The following is a 19,101-nucleotide window of genomic DNA, read 5'->3' as shown; positions in this document are numbered from 1 at the left end:
ATTATGTTGAAGTCTTTTCCAGTTGATAAAATTGCAATTCAAAAACTTTTAGGTAGGTACGTGTAACTTCCACAATATTATTTATTTTTTAAGTATTAAGGTTGATGTTGATATCAAAAATTTAGATTTCAAAGATAGTTTTATGTAGGTAGATACTAATAGAGTAATACTAGATAATAGATTAGATACAAAGTAAGCTGTAAGTAGTATAACTGCCCGTGTAATCACCTGTTATGTTGTTTTTTTTTAGATTTGCACTGTATGGATGGCATAGGAAGAGAACAAGAGTACAAGAACATGAAACATCTTATTATGAATGTATATGTATGTGATCCTCAAAAAATTATTTTTCAAAACAAGATAGAGAAAGAGCTTTAAAATCCCAAGGATCCTGCAAAATGTTTATTTGGTGTACTAGTCGAATAATAGTATCTAAAAATATTGAAACTGTTTTAAAACACATTATAGGCATGAGGATGATATAGAGCACTTACATAAATACCAAAATCAGATAAATATCTCTTCAAAGTTTATTTTGAGACGTTCTTCAAAAATGTAAGTGAAATATTTGCATATCGACGGCGGAAAGGCAAAACTGAAAATTTTTTATAACATGAGTTACTTCAGTTTTCGCTTTAGAATAAGTTTATCGGCAGTTATTTTAGTTTATATACAGCAGTTTATATACAGCTGGGAAAGTTTCCGGAAGGCTTCCAAAAGGCTTTCCCAGCTCTAAAAGCTGTTTAATAGGTGCTGACAGTGGCGGATATAGGAAAATATTTTGGGGGGGGGGGGCCCAATAACCGGGGAATCCGGGGGGGGTATGGAATAAGCAGAGGGGGGTTCGGGTATACTCCCACGAAAAAAAATTTAAAGAATTGGTATATTTTTATTTTAATTTAATATTTTAAGTTTACAACTTTATTACAACTTTTATATTTTAAGTTTACAACACAAAATCAAGGTTTCTTGGTACACTCGCAAACTTGTCAAGAACTTCTTCATTGCTTATTGCAAAGTCTCTGTGGATTGAAAGCAACGCTAGCCCATTAAGCCTATTTTCCGAAGTGCTATTTCTCAAGTATGTTTTTAGCCTTCTTAAACTTGAGAACGATCTTTCCACGGTTGCCACAGAAACAGGCAGAACTGCTAGCAGTTTTAATAGAACATAAATGTTTGGGAAGAAATCTTGGTCACATTTTTCAAGAGAGCTTACGGCTGACTTGGGAAGATTTTCATACTTCTCTTGGCTCCACCTTTCTTTCCACAGCATGAACTCGCTTTCCACAACCTCTTTATGGGACAAATCCTCTTCATAGGAATTGAAAGCAGGTTCCAATGCACAGAAATCAGTTTTGATACAAAATTCTGGAAGGATGTTTTGTAAGGATGCAACTGTTTCCTTGTGAGACTCAAAGCGTTCCTTCAGCGAATTGCAAAAATCGTCTAGGTAAGGTAAATAAACAGCTCGGCGATAGTACTCTTCTTGGGTACTGTATGGAACGTTGTTGCGGGCTGTTTGAAGGCGGCAAATTCTAGGAACCTCCTCTTTAATCTTAAGTTTGTCAGCCCGCTCCTGTATTTGACTATACAGGACTTTAAAGTTGTTATCGGCATTTTCCCTTTCTTTTGAAAGCAGATCTAAGACATTCGAAACATTTTTCACAGCCTGTGTGAGATCTAAGTTCTTTTTTTGAAGATTCTCAGATAAGTTATGTGTTTTAGACAGCATATGGCTCAAAACAAAAGTATTTACAAGAAATTGAAATTGAGTGATAGAACTACCTAGAGCGTGTGCCTTAGGCGCTGAGTCACTTGATTCTTCTTCAATTTTCAAAAGGGAAAGACTGACGGGTTCCAATAGTTCCTTAAATAAAAGCACCGAGTCATGCCTCTCCACCCATCTTGTTTCACATAAAGAAATAAGTTTCTTTTTCTTTTGTTCAGGACAACATTCAGTAATGGTTAATTTTAATACTTCAGTTCTTTTGGCTGACTTATGGAAGAATGCGCAGACTTCTTTAATAACGCCCATGCAATTTTTTATAGAGGGTATGTTACTTGCATCTGATAAACATAAGTTTAGGGTATGTGAAGAACAGTGTGTGTACAACGCTAGAGGCAGTTTCTGTTTGATGCACGCTTGCACCCCTCTGAAGGGCCCTCTCATCGTGGAAGCACCATCGTACCCTTGGCCTCTCAATTTGTTCAGGTCAAGCCCTAAGCTTGACAAGGTATCCAAAACTGTGTTAGCTAATGCTGCCCCAGTAACGTCATACACTGGAACAAAAGTCAGGAAATCTTCTCTGATTTTATATGATGAGTCGTCGACATACCGTACACAAAGAGAAAACTGTTCAACTTGACTAATGTCAGTTGTTTCGTCTGCCAAAACAGAGTAAAAAATAGATTTTCTGACATTTGTGACAATCTGACTTTGAATCAAATGACCAAACGTGCTAATCAGTTCATTTTGAATAAAAGAACTTGTGTACATACTCTTACCACCACTGCTCAATAATTGAAGTTTTAGATCATTGTCTCCACTGTTAGCCCTGTATCTGAGCAAAGATCGGAAATTTCCATCATTTTTTTCTGGCTCTTCTAAGCCTATTCGTCCACTGTCACGGTGGCCTCTTAGTGCTATTTGTTGCCTCCCGCAAAATCTTATACTTTCTATTATAGGAATAAGCTTTTTCCTGTTTTCTTTAATATCTATTATTCTTTGAGCATTTAGTTGATTGATAACACTCTCCGATTTTTTAGTTACAACAGATTTTGTATTTTGAGCTACCAAAATTGATCGTTTGTGATATGTACATTTTTCGTGTTTACCAAATACTTCTTTTGCCTTTTTCAAATTAGTGAAAGCCTTATTTACCAATGCCCCTGACATTTGGTGGTCTCCTTTTCCTACAGTTTCGGAGTGAGAAAATATTACGCAGTATTTACAAAATGACCCAGATTTTTCCTCGGAATATGCTAACCACTTAAATTCTTCTAGCCATTTCATTTGAAAAGATCTAGCATGGTTTGAACTAGAAATAGTAGGAAATTTATATCCAATCGGAGGTTTCCAAACATTTTCTAACAGTGAATTTTTTTCTTCATTTGTTAAGCTTTGAGTAGAGTTGATTTGACAATAGTGTCCAATATCATATTTGTTTGCTCTTTCTTGTAATAAGCCTAACTGGTTACGGTCCTCTGCTACTGGAAATGGATCGGTGCTCGTAGTAGCAACAACAGAAGACGCAGCATCATTGCTAACGGCACAGTTAACTTCACTAGGTTCACTTACGTTTAGCCTTTTCGTAAAAAAGGTTTCAATTGAAGCTTGTCTCTTCATAACGAAATGAGCTGAACTATATAACAACGAATAACAACAAACGAATAACAAATAAAGCAAACTCAACACCACTTAATTGCAGTTTGTAACTGACGCTTCTCTGAAAACAATCAACACAGCATGCGCCGAGAACGTTCCGCACAGCGTTGCCATATCGCTAAAATTAAAGCGGTAGTAAGTAAAATGTACTGGCTCCGTTAAGAACGACTCTGAGCAAAGTTACCGTTTAGGGAGATCCCAAAAAAGGAAGGGGAGAATAATGCACGGACGTAAGTGAGGGGTTACCATAATTAGCACCTACTTCCGAGTCCGAGCTTTTTCCCCTTTTTCTTGTTTAATGTCTTAACAATTTTTCTATTACATATTTTTCAAAAATTTTGGAATTCATTTGACAATGATAATCTCCACTATAAAATAGTAGTGTAGGCTCTATAAACCAGTTATGCTCCTTGGATAAATCCTTCCGAACAGCCAGCATGCACAACAAACAGTATATATCAATCTCCATAAAATCAATCAATCTCCATCCACTTCAATATTTTGTGTTAACTTGTATTTTTTAACTTCATCAACCATTTTTCATTTATTTATTTTTATTTCGGGAGGGGCCCGGGCCCCCTCGGCCCCCCCCTTATATTCGCCCTTGGGTGCTGATACACTTATTTTAAAGCGAAAACCGAAGTAACTCATTTTATACAAATTTTTCAGTTATGAGGTCCTGCCTTTCCGCTGTCGATATACACAATATAATTTAAAACAAGAATGTTACCACTAAACCACTTTTTAAATATTAAGGCGGGTTGACATTACTAGTGAATAACGAACGTGGCTCACGCTTACGTATTTTGCCCCTGCTATTGTTAGATATTTTATTATCTATTTTCAAACTCGAGCAGTACATTTGTATCTATGCATTGCATAAATACAAATGTACTGCTTGGGTTTGAAAATAGATAATAAAATATCTAACAATAGCACAGGCAAAATACGTAAGCGTGAGCCACGTTCGTTATTCACTAGTAATGTCAACCCGCCTATACTCATGAATATTTACTACAGTTTACAATTTCAAACTAGTGTGTTTGATTCTCCTATACCTATATTTTACTTTTTTAGTAAACTTCAGACTGTTCAGGATAGCATAATAGCATAGGAGGCGAATTAAAAAGAATTAATTTACTTACAAGAAAAGATATCACAAACATTAAACTCTCTTATGGCATTGATTTGAAAGATGGGTATATGTACAAGGATGATGCAACCAGTGTTTATTTTTGGGTTGAATGCTTACAGACTCATGTCCAATATTATTTTACAAACAACAGGGCATACTAATGGATATTCATTCTGAATTTAACATTTATGATTTTTGTCTTATTTTCCTTAATACTGTGCCAAAAGGAAATGTTAATTAAGTTTGGCAAATCCTTTATCGCAATCGATGGAACTCATGGGCTCAATTCCTATGACTTTGAACTTATGACAGTATTAGTAAAAGATGAATTTGGGAATGGATTTTGTACTGCTTTCTTATTTTCAAATAGAAAAGATACCTACTTTAATTTACCAATTTTTTTAAATACATGTCTGTGTTGGTATTATATGTATAGTCAAATGTTTTCATATCAGGCATAAGTGACACCTTTTACAATGCCTCGTCAAATGTAATGGGTATTGCTCCTAATAGACTGTTAAGTGCCTGGCACATAGATAGGGCATGGTAAGTAAATCTTAATAAAATATCTGATTCTGAAAAAATCCTATTATATATACAAGATGTATTAATGATGGTTCAGAGAGTATTAATAGCTTTTTGGGTAGACTTCTAAGTGATGCAGATACATACAATTTTAATAAGTATTTCCAGTAGAACTACTGCAATAACATCCAACAATGGGCCTATTGTTATAGGAAGGGGTTGTGGAATTAATACCAATATGACCATTCAAAATTTTCATAAAATTTTGGATAAAAGGGTATCCATTAGTTATCAGTTAAGTTAAGTTTAAAACTTGGCACTCATGGAGAGCTATACTCTATACCATAATATATAATAGGTATTTCTCATAATATTACATCTCATATTGTTCACTCCAGTAGTAATAAGTGAGCCTGCATACACAGAACCATAATAATATATTATAGTTTGTGTATGCAGGCTCACTCATTACAATAGTGAGCAATAGAAGATATAACATATTATAGTATAAGTCTCTGTGCATGACCAGATTAACATGTTTGGTGCCCATCTCGAACAAGCTCCACTTGGCTGGTACCACATACTTAAATCATTTATTTAGTTACACAGTACTAATCACATAACTTATGTGTCGTCAGTACCTTCCATAAAACCTTCGTGATGCTACTCATACTTCATGGCCACTGAAGGCCGCGTCTCACCATCAAATAATTTGATCAAACAGTTTGAGCAAACTTGACGTACTTGAGGAAGTACGTCAAAGTGACGTCACAGTTGCAGTTTTTTTGAAATTCTAAAAATCTGTGCTCTCACTATCAGTCTAGTTTGATCAAATTTTTTGTATTGAGTTGTCTAACTTGTTTGTACTTTATTTAAAATTAAAATTTTTCATTATTATCCACAATGAACACTCAAGATGTGACGTCACTAACTGTCACTTTCAGTTTGCTCAAACCAGTTTGATCAAATTATTTGATGGTGGGACGCGGCCTTGAATGTGTTAAAGCTTGTTAATGTAGGAGAGTTATACTAAAATATATATCTTATATTATATTGCCTTAAATAGAAAACATATCTTATTTAAATTGTATCCATGTAAGTTTTGATTTAATGAAATAAACCTTTTAATCAAAAAAGTGTTGTTTATTTGTGTACACCTAGCAATATCCTGATCATAGATAAATAATATAGTATTACCGGATCCTGATATGCAGACGCCAATAGGGCTTTTCATCGATTGTCATTTGTTTCGAGCTTCTGTCATGAGTCACATAATATTAATGTATCTACGTCATACGTCTTTGGCTTGTATCATTGGTATATACCAATAACGTACGACGTAGATATATTAATATTATGTGACACATGACAGAAGCTCGAAACAAATGACTGTGAATGAAATGCCCTATTGAATAGGGCTTTTTCATCGATTGTCATTTGTTTCGAGCTTCGGTCAAGCGTCACATAATATTAATATATCTACGTCATACGTCTTTAGTTTATATCATTGGCAATATCAATAACATATGACAGATATATTAATATTAGACAACACATGACAGAAGCTCGAAACAAATGACTGAGTGAAAAGCCCTATATCATGTAAATACAAGTGATAGAGATGTCTTTCTACGGTTAAAATTTCACAGCCTAAAGACATCATTTATGTAACTTCTTAAGCCGTCACAAAATGACTGCAATAAGAAAATAGAATTTATTAGCTCGCCTCGCCCCCAGGCAAAGTAAAGGTGCTAGGCCACTAAGAATGTTTTTTTCAATTTTTTTTATTTTGCGGCTTTAGCACTTAGCTATTTAGCCAGATACATGATGAGAATTAATACTATTATAATACATATTAAAACTAATTCAAATTACTAGTAATTTTATTAATATTCTGAATAATTATGTAACCACTTAATACTAAAATAAAAAAGTGTCCATCTATACTATCCCAACACATTTTCACCTTTGAAATCGTAAATTTCCATTCCTATTAAAAAATAATTTGTACTGTATAAGTATATTTCTTTTGAGCTTAATTTTTTTTTTTAAAATACTGCAACATGACTTTTAAATTATGACACAGTACAATACTTGTTTCAATATTTACATGTAAATAAAATAATCCTAATTACTTGTAAAAGTAAGGTTATAAATTTAAGAATACAGAACTCTCTTTTAAAACCAAAGTGGCATTAGACTAATTTTAAAATTCCCGCTAAAAGGAAAAAGGTAAATCTGGCAACAGTGCCGTCGTTTGCTGGACATTTAATCTCTCCCCATTATGTGTACCATATAGAACAGTGGTTTTCAATGTTTTTTAGCCATGTACCACCAAAATGCTTATAATTATTTTTGGTACCACCTAACTGAAGTATCTATGGAGGTAGGTAATTTAATTAACTACAAATATGCTGGATTTTGGCTGTGGTTTCGCGTTTTGTGTACCACCGCACCTAATGAAATATACCACCAGTGGTACATGTACCACAGATTGAGAACCCCTGATATAGAACAATTTAGCCCCGTATTCATAGTCGGTAGTCGGTACTAGTGATGTAACGAATATTCGTATTCGCATTCGCATTCGCGAATATTCGCATGTTTTTGCATATTCGCATTCGCATCCGCATTCGCGAAATTTGTGCGAATGTTTTGCGAATATGAAAACCAGAAAAAAAATAATTTTAAGATAATATTAGGTTAATAAAATCAAAATCTATTCACTTCTCATCTTTTTTTATTAAGAAAAGGTAACTTAACCTCAAACATGCAGCTACTCTCAAATGGAAATATGCAGGACACAACAGCAGACAAAGAGTCGGAAGATGGAATGAAGCTGGAGACCTTGGGACTACAAAAGAGGAAAGGGCAGACCACAGACGAGATGGTCGAATGACCTAAAGAGATACGCAGCGACCAGATCGACAACATTAGCACTGAACCGAGAAGAGTGGAAAAGTAAGGGGGAGGTCTACGTTCAACTTTGGACAAATGAAGGGCAATAGATAGATAGAATTTAACCTTGTATAATCACATTATCAGCCTTCACTTTTTTTTTATTATTTGGTATTATGTAGTAAAGCTTAAGATTCAGATTGATTTACACTAAATATCAATTAAATTTTTATTAAAAATTTAGGAAACATTACAAAAATAGAAACAAATTTAAAAAACTGGACATTCGCATTCGCATCCGCATTCGCGAATGTCAGTAGCAGATATTCGCATTCGCATTCGTATTCGCGAATGTTAAAAAAATGACATTCGTTACATCACTAGTCGGTACTCAACCCGTACTTGAGGTCGTGCTCAGCCAAGTCGAACTTACGGCAGCGTCGTACTCAAGTTTTCGTTCTGTTTCATAAACGATACTTCGGGTTTTTTCGGGTAAGGTTGTGCTCAAGCATTGAAATTGACATAGGACACCAAATAAAATGCAGAATCTGTCAATTATCTTTGCAATATTTTTATTTACATAATTTGTTTTTTTGAAAATAAATTATTTAAATGCTTAAGTTAAAGAAAATTTATTATATGGGTGGGAAGATAACATTTTTATTTTTTCTAATTCAATAATGTGCTATTATTTCAGAGGTTATTGGTAATCGGTATATCCGTAATCTCTTATAGTTTTCATTGTTATTTGTGTTTGTGATAAATGATTGCATTGTAAATTTGGATCTTTAAAACAATGGTTTTATGTAGGTACCTACATGTAAATAATGTTCTGTTTATACTTATGTTAATATAAATATACCTATGTATCTATTTTTATTTTGGAGTTAATGTAGGTATTCAAGATAAATGTATGATATTGAAAACATGAAACTGTTTTAAATTCCAAATGTCAATGCTATTTGTGGATATTGATATTACCCCACTAAAAATGACAAAATAGTGTGATATTACTTTATTTTTGTTGGGGAGTAATGGGTACTAATCAAATATTCAAAGAACATAGAGAAAACACTAGGAGATACCCTTTATTTCTCACTGAAAGGAAGGAAAAACTTTGGTGCTTCATAGTATGTACCTACCGTTTTATTAGGTTTGTTCTAGCATCAGTTTCAAACGGTTTGAAACCATCAGCGAATAGTGGACCAGCGCGAGTAGAGGGGATAGCACTGGTGACTGTATTATGTTTTCTCACTGGCCAACTGTTTGCTGGTGGTTTCTGACTAGTTTGACTGTTTGCTAGAACAAACCTATAATGGTGTCAGCTTTCTTCTGTTTATATACTTCATCAGACTTAACACTACAAAACAAAGAACTAACGAACAAACCATGACATTGGAACATAATATAAAATGCAATTTACAATTTCCGTGGGAATAAGTCACAATTTAAGTTTGAAATTAAATTTATTTGATGTTTAAATTTTTAAAGACAAATCACATGCTATGATTTTTCTGATGGATATTCTTAAGTTAAATTTGATTTTATGTAATCGAATGAACTATCTTTCAATAAAATCGTCCCTTGTGAATATGAATGAGTCAGATAAACTTAAATTATTAGAAGGATTTTGTACCAAGCACCAAAAATAATATTGATATAAAATATTAACAATCTTACCCAAATAACAGCACAAAAGTATATATTTGTGAATATTACCCCAGTATAACAAAATACTGTGATATTACTTTATTCTTGGTGGGGAGTAATGGGTACTAATGAAATATTATTCAAAGTATGTACATAGAGAAAACACTGGGAAATCTCCTTTATTTCTTACTGAGCAAATAAAACTCTGGTGCCTAAATCCACTAAAAATTTCTTACAATACTTTTCTTTTCTAGATGTCTACTTTCATTTCATCTTTCTTATTTATTGTCCAATTGTCACAATCATACGAAGCCACTGGTCAAATGCCTGTTTCATATACCTACATATTTGAATTATAGCTACCCTACATACATTTTTGACTTCAATCTTATACCATTGTTCTGCTTCCTTTTCTTCTTATTGTGCTGTCTTCTAACGAAGGTTGGCAATCACTTCTTTAAACAGTTCTCTATCTTTTGCAATATGAAATATCTGTTCAACGCTGAGGTTAGTTCAATCTCTGATATTCCTCAGCTATTGATTACTTACAGGAAATCAAAATCAGAATAGAAAAGGCTAGAGCAAATTTTAACAAAATGAGGAAAGTGCTCTGCACAAGAGATTTGAAGTTGGAGCTAAGAGTAAGGTTGGCTAGGTGCTACGTTTTCTCGACTCTGTTTTATGGAATGGAAGCTTGGACCTTGAATGCTGCATTAATGAAAAACTAGAATCATTCGAGCTGTGGGTGTACAGAAGAATTCTGAAAATATCGTGGACAGAACACGTTACAAACAAAGAGGTTCTGAGAAAGATGAATAAAGAAATGGAAATCCTAAATACCATCAAAACAAGAAAATTGGAATATCTCGGACATATTACACGTGGAGAGAGATACAGCTTGCTCCAATTGATTATGCAGGGAAAGATTCAAGGAAAGAGAAGCATAGGGAGACGCAGAATATCGTGGCTGCGCACCTGAGAGAGTGGTACGGATGTACATCAAATGCACTTTTCAGAGCAGCAATCTCTAAAATACGAATAGCTATGCCTCCGCCGAGGAGATGGCACTTAAAGAAGAAGATACTTTCAGCCATGATCGCTGTGTCATCTGCACATCTGATGGTAATAGTTTCTCCCCTAATTCAAACTCCACATTGCCCTTCCAAGGCTTCGTTAAATTTTATTTCTGAGTAAAAGTTAAACAAAGTGTGGATAAACCGCAACCCTGTCTGACACCTCTTTGAATGCAAATGTTGTCTGTTTCTTTGCCGGTAACCACAATTTTATTCCAATATAGATATTGTAAAAGTGTCAAACCTTTATCAGCTATTCCAATTGTTTCTAATATATTTAAAACATCTATCGTGTTGAATCATATCAAACTCTAAGTTCACACAAGCGCATAAAATGCGGCAACTAGCAGGGCCGCGCCGTCCACGTGTGCAATGTGTGCGGCGCACACAGGCGCCAGTAATTAAGGGGCGCCACTAGAGTTATTTTAGAGAATTTTTAGTTATTTTTTTTATATATATATAATAAGCGAGTCTTCTACAGCTGTCGCCGCTTCTCGCATCCTAATTTCCAGCGATTTCTGTCGAAGCAATCTTCAGTTTTTAAGTCTCAGTGGCGGTCATTGCATCTTCGACATCTTCTCTCCAGGATCGTCTTGGTCTACCTCGTTTTCTTCTTGTGGGTGGAGTCCATTTTTCTATTTTTTTCGGCCATCTATTTTCAGGCATTCTCTGAAGGTGTCCATACCAGTTAAGTCTTTTGGCTTCGATTGTGTCTATTATATCTAGATCGATTTCCATTTGTCTCCTAATATCTTCGTTTCTCACCCTATCAAGTCTAGTGAGTCGGCAACATCGTCTCCAATAGTTCATTTCCATCGCCTTGATTTTTGACTTGTTTCTTTGGTTGATTTCCCAGAGTTCAGCTCCGTACAACCCAATACTTTCTATTATTGTTTTATACATTCTTCTTTTATTTTCTTTTGTTATTTTATTACTCCACAATAGTCCGTGTAGCTGTCTGGTGGCTGATCTTGCTTGGCCAATCCTGGAATGTATTTCGTCGTTACTCCCTGCTTTTGAAGATATTTGGACTCCTAAGTATTTGAAGACTTCTGTTGGATTTATAGTTCCCATTTCAATTTGTAGACGTTCTGGTGTTTCTCCTACAACTAAGTACTCGGTTTTTTGTATATTAATTGTAAGGCCCCACTTAGTGTACTCCTCTTCCAGTTTTCTGAGCATATAGTCTATATCACTCTCGTCTTCAGCTAGAATGGCTTGGTCGTCAGCGAAGTGTATTGTGTACAATCTATCGTCATCGATTGGGATGCCCATATTGCAGCACTTTCTTCTCCACAGTGAGAGTGCCTCATTTAAATATATTTTAAAGAGTGTAGGTGCTATGCAGCAGCCTTGCTTTAGGCCCTTACTAATAGGAATTTCTCTCGTTAATTTGTTTCCAGTTTTAATGTTTACCGTCATATTTTTGTAAAGCTGTTGTACTGCTTGTATATTTTTTTTGCTTATTCCTTGTTTTTCCATTGCTATCCAGAGCATTGAAAGTGGTACACTATCGTATGCCTTTGTCAGATCAATAAAAACTATATGGGTGGAAAGGTTGTGGGCTAATCTTTTCTCAATAACTTGCTTTATAGAAAATATGCTGTCCATACAGGATCTGCCTGCACGAAAGCCATTTTGTTCTTCTACATCTGTCATCTCTTTTTCAATTTTATTTTTTATTATTTTTCCATAGAGTCTTGAGAGTGAGTTTATGACACTAAGCCCCCTGTAGTTTGAACAATTTTTTCTATCTCCTTTTTTGTATATATTGTTAATATGTGCTTTTGTCCACTCATGTGGTAGATCATGACCTTTATAGAATAAGGTGAAAACATACGCAAGTAGTTCTCGTAATACTTGTGGGCTGTGTTTTAGTAATTCGTTCGGTATTCCTTGTGGTCCGCATGACTTTCGATTTTTTAGAGTTCGTATTGCATTCTCGACTTCCTGTACTGTTATTTCATCGTCTTCATCGTATTCTACTTCATATGTTGTTGTACTGATGTTCGTGAATTGTGGTCTTGTTTCAGTCAAAAGTTGCGAGTAATGTTCGATCCAAGATCTTTCTTCTATTAAATCTATTCTACTAGTCTCTTTTCTGTTTGTTCTCAGATTTTTTATCGTTTTCCATGCTTCTCTTGATCTTGTTGACCCTATATATTTGTTGAGCTCTTCGCATTTACTTTCCCAGGAATTATTTTTTGCTTTCGTTACTAGATTTTTTACTTCTCTGTTTGATCTTGCATACGTTCGTCTATCATCTGGGTCATTTGTTTGCAGCCATTTTTGATACGCTTGTTTCTTGTTATGTACTGCATTAGCAATGTCATCTGTCCACCAGAATGGAGTATTCTTTTTGTTCCTTTCCTCTGTGCCGAGCGCTTCATAAGCTGCTTCATTGATTTTATTTAATATCTCGTTATAGGTATTCTGGGCTGAGGAGTAGGTCAGGTTCGACAATTTTTGGCTAAGCCGCAGCTTATATAAAAATTATGTTGAGTCGTTTTGCAGTGCATCAATATTGTATTTACGTAGATCCGTCTCGAGTGATTTTGATTGAGCTGGTTGGTTGTCATTTTGATGTAGTAGTCGTGGTCGATACTGTAGAAAACATTTTGATCTTACCATATAGTGGTCAGTTCCACATTCCGGTCCTCTTAATACTCTTACGTCTTCAACTTGTATGTGTGTTTCTTGTTTGGTGATAACATAATCTATAATTGACTTGGTATTTCTCGTTGGTTGGACCCAGGTATACCTATGTATGTTTTATGTTGGTAGAATCCGTTTAGAATTTTCAGAGAGTGCTGTTCGCAGAATTCTATTAAATGTTCCCCATTTTCATTTGTTTTAGCATCACCGTATTTTCCCACGACTTTGTCATTTATTTTTTTTTCCTGTCCAAGCATTAAAATCTCCCAACAGCACAATCTCTTTGCGGCTATTTATATTTTCTATAAGTTCTGATAAGGTCTCGTAGAATATTTGTTTAGCTGTTTTTGATGCATTTTCTGACGGAGCATATATTCCAATGATTTCGAGGTCGTGCCCTTTCCACGTAATAGATACTCTAATAATTCTCTCATTGATCTGTTCCCAGCTTTTCAGGTTTCCTTTTAAGTCTTTTTTTATCAATATTGATACCCCTGCTTGTGCTCTCTTGTCTTTTTCTACTCCACTATAAATATGGATAAAACCTCCTATATCTTCACTTCCTTGGCCTTTTTTCTTTGTTTCGGTGAGAACTGTGATATCTGATTTTATTTTCTTTACTTCTGCCATGACTTCGTCTGACTTAGTTCTCCACCCTTGGATATTCCATGTGTTTATACTCAGAGTCCTTGTTCGTTTGCTACGTCGTCTTCGTTATTTTTTTTAATTGCGTATATTTTGGGCATATTTTGAGCATTTAATGTTTTGCACAAAGGCGCTACTACGTGCTGGCGCAGCACTGGTAACTAGCAGCTATGACTATGAGTTACAAGCTACAAGCCGTCAACATCGATGTTAACCTTTGTCGCTTTTGCACAATGTGGCAAGATTTACTTTTATCTTTACCGCCGAAGATGGAAACATGCAACCTACTCCAACTGTGACATAAACATACTGCAACACAGTGTAACATACTACAACAACAGCCAACTTGTATGTAAAGTTGCGGTATGTTGCTTTGGTGGATCCAAAGCTTTATTGAATGAAACATAAACAATACATCCAACTTATTCTGAAACTATTATTTCTTATGTTATGTTATATTTTATTATCTTTTGGTGTAATAAACCACAAAGGAGAATTGGCAGAATGGGGGAAATTGAAATCACAATAAAAGAAAAGAAATTGTAATCTCGGACATGTGATAGAGGTGAAAGAGGCGAACATCTTAAGACTCATAATTCAAGGAAAAATAGAGGGTATGAGAAGCGTAGGAAAGAGAAGCGTTTCCTGGTTGCAGAACTTGAGAGAATGGTTTGGTTGCAGCTTATGGCAACTGTTCAAAGCAGCTGCCTCAAAGGTCAAAATAGCCATGATAATTGCCAACCTTCGTCGCGGAGCTGGCACTTAAAGGAAAAGGAGAAATGTTAGGGACACAACAAAACATTTCACCCGCTTTTTATAGATTTTACGAAAGGCATATGATAGTACTATACGAGTGGAACTGTGGAATGACATGGCAGAACTACTCATTTTAAAGAAATTAATAAATCTCACAAAAGCATATGTAGAGGGAATTACGATAGCTGTAAGAATTTAAGAAAAATTGCCGACATTCTTTACAATAATAAACAGTGGCCTCAAACAGAGAGATACCTTATCTCCACATCACAGAGCGTATTGTGCTCTCATGTTATCCCTTAAACGCCCAATGGTGTCCACTTAAGGCGTATGCCCTTGTAACATATTTATTACGTGTTTAAAAAATTTTCAAACATTATTTATTTTTAAAAAGACAACCCTTTATCGAATGTTAATTTGGTTTTACCGATATTTTTGAAAGTAAAAGTAATATCTTGAGTTAAATATGGGTGGGCACAAAAAATACACCCTTGATAAAACTTGCTACTAAAGGTCTCTATATAATTTCTCGTTGGTAGGAACATAAAACTTGAAGCTTTCGAGATGTGGCTATACAGGCGAATCCTAAGGATATCATGGACTGACAAAATAACCAACGAGACCGTATTACGAAGAGTGGGCAAAGAAAGAGAGGTAATGTATACCATTAAAAGGAGAAAGGTAGAATATCTCGGACACATAATGAGAAAGGGCACCAAATACAGATTACTGAAGGTAAAGTATTCGGAAAGCGAGGAATTGGGAGAAGAAGAATATCATGGTTAAAGAACCTGAGGAAATGGTTCTCCACAACAACAACTAATCTATTTAAAGCATCAGTTAATAAAATAATTATAGCCAGAATGATCGCCAATATTCGAAACGAATAGGCACTAAAAGAAGAAGAAGGAACATAATCCATATAATTATCTACGTATAATTACATAATCGACATAATTATCCGCCAATGAGGAGGCTGAAAAGAAGAATGTGGAGAAAATCGACAAATCTGAATTACTGGCTTTTACTTGTATTTTAATTTTGATGTACATTGTAATTTTGTTGTAAGGTTTGTAAATTGTTTATATTAATATTTTAGAAGATGGTGTGTTAATTAAGCATAACATAAGATTCGTAAGTTTAATCCATTTGCAACATAACTCTCAATAAATATATTAGCTATTTTCGAGGTGAACATTTTTACCCACCCTTGGGCATACATGGAACCTAAAAAAGGTTGGGCGTTGAAGGGTTAGAGCAAATGCCGTATTGGAGAGTATTGTGTACAAAACGAGCACATAAACACTCCTCGCATAATATTACACTATCTTCACATTACATATTATAACACAAGGGCTTCACATTATACTGGCTTTGGCCGATAGTAGAAAATACAACGATAGGTATCAAGGAAGACTTTATTAGACTGTAAAATACCGCAAAACAAATAGGCCTCCGAATAAATAAGAATAATACAAAATTTATGGCTATAATACGAACGGAACAGTGAGAGAATATTAGAGTAAAACGTTACCATGGACCAGTACAACTTTAAAAGGGTTCATTAGTTTAAACATTTGGGAGCTACGATCAGCTCTGTCAACATCATTACTCATAAACAGATATATAAGACAAGATACAAAGTGCAAATCGTTGCTGGTTTGCGTTACAAAAAATAATAAAATCCAAAAATGTATCCAGCTGTACAAAATAAGAATCTACCGTTCGGACCTATAATGACGTATGCCTGTGAAACATGGACAATGACAAAACAATACGAGAACTGCTTAAAAATCACAGAAAGAAGAATTCTTAGAAGAATATATGGAGCAGTTAAAGATGACACCAGAGAACTGTACAAAGTGGGAACCTACCAGCACTTATATGACTAACCAGATATAGTTAAAATAATAAAGTCACAAAGATCGGTCTGACATGACAAGAGACGAGAGCATTGTATCGCCGCATTCTCAACATTTTACAAGAATTAATTACTTTTCCAAACTATAATCTACGTTAAAATTAAGACAGCCAATTTGTCTGTAAAAAGTGACAAAAAACAAAAGAAAATATACCTTATACGACATTATAAAACAAAATAAAAATATCTCAAAATATCTCTACATTAGTTTGTTAATTTTGTTCTCTTTAAAATTTGGAATCCAATTAAAGAATATTGTTCTTTATACTATAATTTACAATAAATGTACATTTTATGAAAGTTGTTATTCTAGATAGCCATAACCCATTTAAATTTAAAAACGACAAGTTTATCATTGTATTATGTCACTCCTCGGGTCCACCGTTTCAACAATAGCCTCTTTTTACCTGAGGTGGCACGAAACGATATACTGTATTGATAGTTAGAACCAGTGCTGTTGCCACTTCTGTTGGTTCGGAATTGCTAATTTTAAAGAGGCTATTAGATCTTCCTAAATTTAGTGTCCGATATTTAGAACGTTCTGAATTCAGGATAGTGTAATCGCATTTAGTCAGTTAGCATCCTAATTAGGAAGGTTTTTCGACTTCCTAAGTGGCTAAATCGTAGAGATGGAACACAACAGTATTTTTCGGTAATATTTTTTTTATTATTGGCATACACATTAGTGATTCAGCCAGTTACAAGTTAATGTTTTAGCCCTATGCATCACATTCAAACGATCAACCTAGTTGGTAGGTACCAATAATTTTGTATTTTTAATCTAGAACAGAGGTTCTCAACCAGTTGTATGCGTACCACTGGTGGTACGTGGGACGATTTCAGGTGGTACGCGTCGCGTGGGTGAAACAAGCTGTTACGCTGGGCCTCTGTCTGCGGATGTGGCAGAATACAGTATTCCTCGAAATATCTCAAATACCAGATGTAGTGGTTGACATAATTCATAATTCTTCACTTGGAATCTCTTCAAGAAAGTTTTAATAAATATTTCTCTGAAGATTATTCCAAACTTGACTGGATCAGAAATCCTTTTGCAGGAATCTCACCAAATGAGTTGTAATTGCAGGAAACATTCATCGATCTAATAGAAAATAGTTCTGTGAAACACAGCTTTAAAGAGAAATCCTTAGTTGACTTCTGGATTGAGTTAAAATCCGAGTATCCAATGTTCTTCTGACAAGCTATGCTGTTTTTGATGTCATTTGTCACTAATTACTCGTGTAAGACTGGTTTTAAGTACTGGACTATGGTATATATTTTAAAATTAAAATTAGACACCACAATTGTGTCTATAAAACAAGCCAATGGACATGTTTCTGCTAGTAAACATGTTTCTAAAAACAATATGATCGGGGGGCATTTTTCCATTCCATGACCCCCTACCCCCAAATGTTTGGTAGTACGCCAAAATCTTCAAAATATTTCAGGTGGTACGCAGTTACTAAAAGGTTGGGAACCCGTGATCTAGAGGATGACATGTATTTAATTTGGTTTTTAAATATATTTATATTTATATTTCTTACCATGTTTTTCCTCCAATTCGTAAATCTATATCACAACTAAACAAATTTTTCTTACATGTAATTATTATGGGTTTTTAAATTACCTAAAGTCGAGACAAATGGAAAATGAAGACACTAAGTTATTATAGAAGATAGGATCGATTAGATTATAGTCATATAAATAAAAACAAAATGCGAAAGAGGCAAAATTTTAACAGTTTTATATGACAACTATATCTGCCATAAATTAGAAATCTGTTACAGCCGTATCGACCTAAAATTCTTTTGAACCCATCACATTAAACATATGTGAGATGTTGGACTCGAAACAGACGCCGCCGATGCGTTTCTCTATGGTACCTATTCCGTACCTATGGACCTTTTTGGTACCTATTTCATTTCAAATCTCTTGCCCGGTCGTTCCGAAAAGTGTACGACCGGCGCTGGAATCGAAACCGATGCCGTCAAAGTTTTGTCACGTGTAATACGTGGAATAGTCGATTGAAACATATTCCGACGTACCCGCTCCAGTTCCAGCGTGCCATCCCTAATCGAAACGAACGTCGCCGATGTGTCCCCTACTAACCCTATGGTGGCTCTTTCGATGTGGCTGTGCTAAAACCTATTCCGAGCGAGAATCCAGTTCCGAATTTATTGTAAATTGCGAATTGCGGTCGATGCGGCGCCGTTGAAATCGAAACCGATACCGTCGACTTTTTGGTCACTGGTGCGTGGAATAGACGATTGGGACCTATTCCGAGGTACCTGCTCCAGTTCCATCATGCCATCTCTAGACCGTTTCATTCTTCTTTGGGACACTCAAGTTTGGTTGTTGTGGTCTGGGTTAACGATAATGTTTTGGCGCCGTAAGTCATGTTTGGAAGCGCACATTAGTCGGACTTCTTCTTTTTCAGATAATTTGGCATGTTCCTCTTGAA

At 35.1% G+C, this 19,101-nt stretch overlaps 1 protein-coding gene across 1 annotated transcript; it reads right to left on the bottom strand.

The window, feature by feature from the left end:
• Positions 1–946: 946 nt before the first annotated feature.
• On the bottom strand, positions 947–2,035 carry LOC126888588 (52 kDa repressor of the inhibitor of the protein kinase-like). Its single transcript, XM_050656940.1, has one exon. It carries the CDS (start codon positions 2,033–2,035, stop codon positions 947–949), a length of 1,089 nt encoding a protein of 362 aa, XP_050512897.1.
• Between the last annotated feature and the right edge of the window lie 17,066 nt (positions 2,036–19,101).

The sequence above is a fragment of the Diabrotica virgifera genome, chromosome 7 (assembly GCF_917563875.1).
Source record: "Diabrotica virgifera virgifera chromosome 7, PGI_DIABVI_V3a".
Taxonomy (NCBI): Eukaryota; Metazoa; Arthropoda; class Insecta; order Coleoptera; family Chrysomelidae; genus Diabrotica; species Diabrotica virgifera.
The sequence above is the reverse complement of the archived record's forward strand: the minus strand, read 5'-3'. Positions and strand labels throughout refer to the sequence as shown.

Coding starts and splice junctions, on each gene's coding strand:
- LOC126888588 (XM_050656940.1), bottom strand. CDS start 2,035: ATGGGCGTTATTAAAGAAGTCTGCGCATTCTTCCATAAGTCAGCCAAA.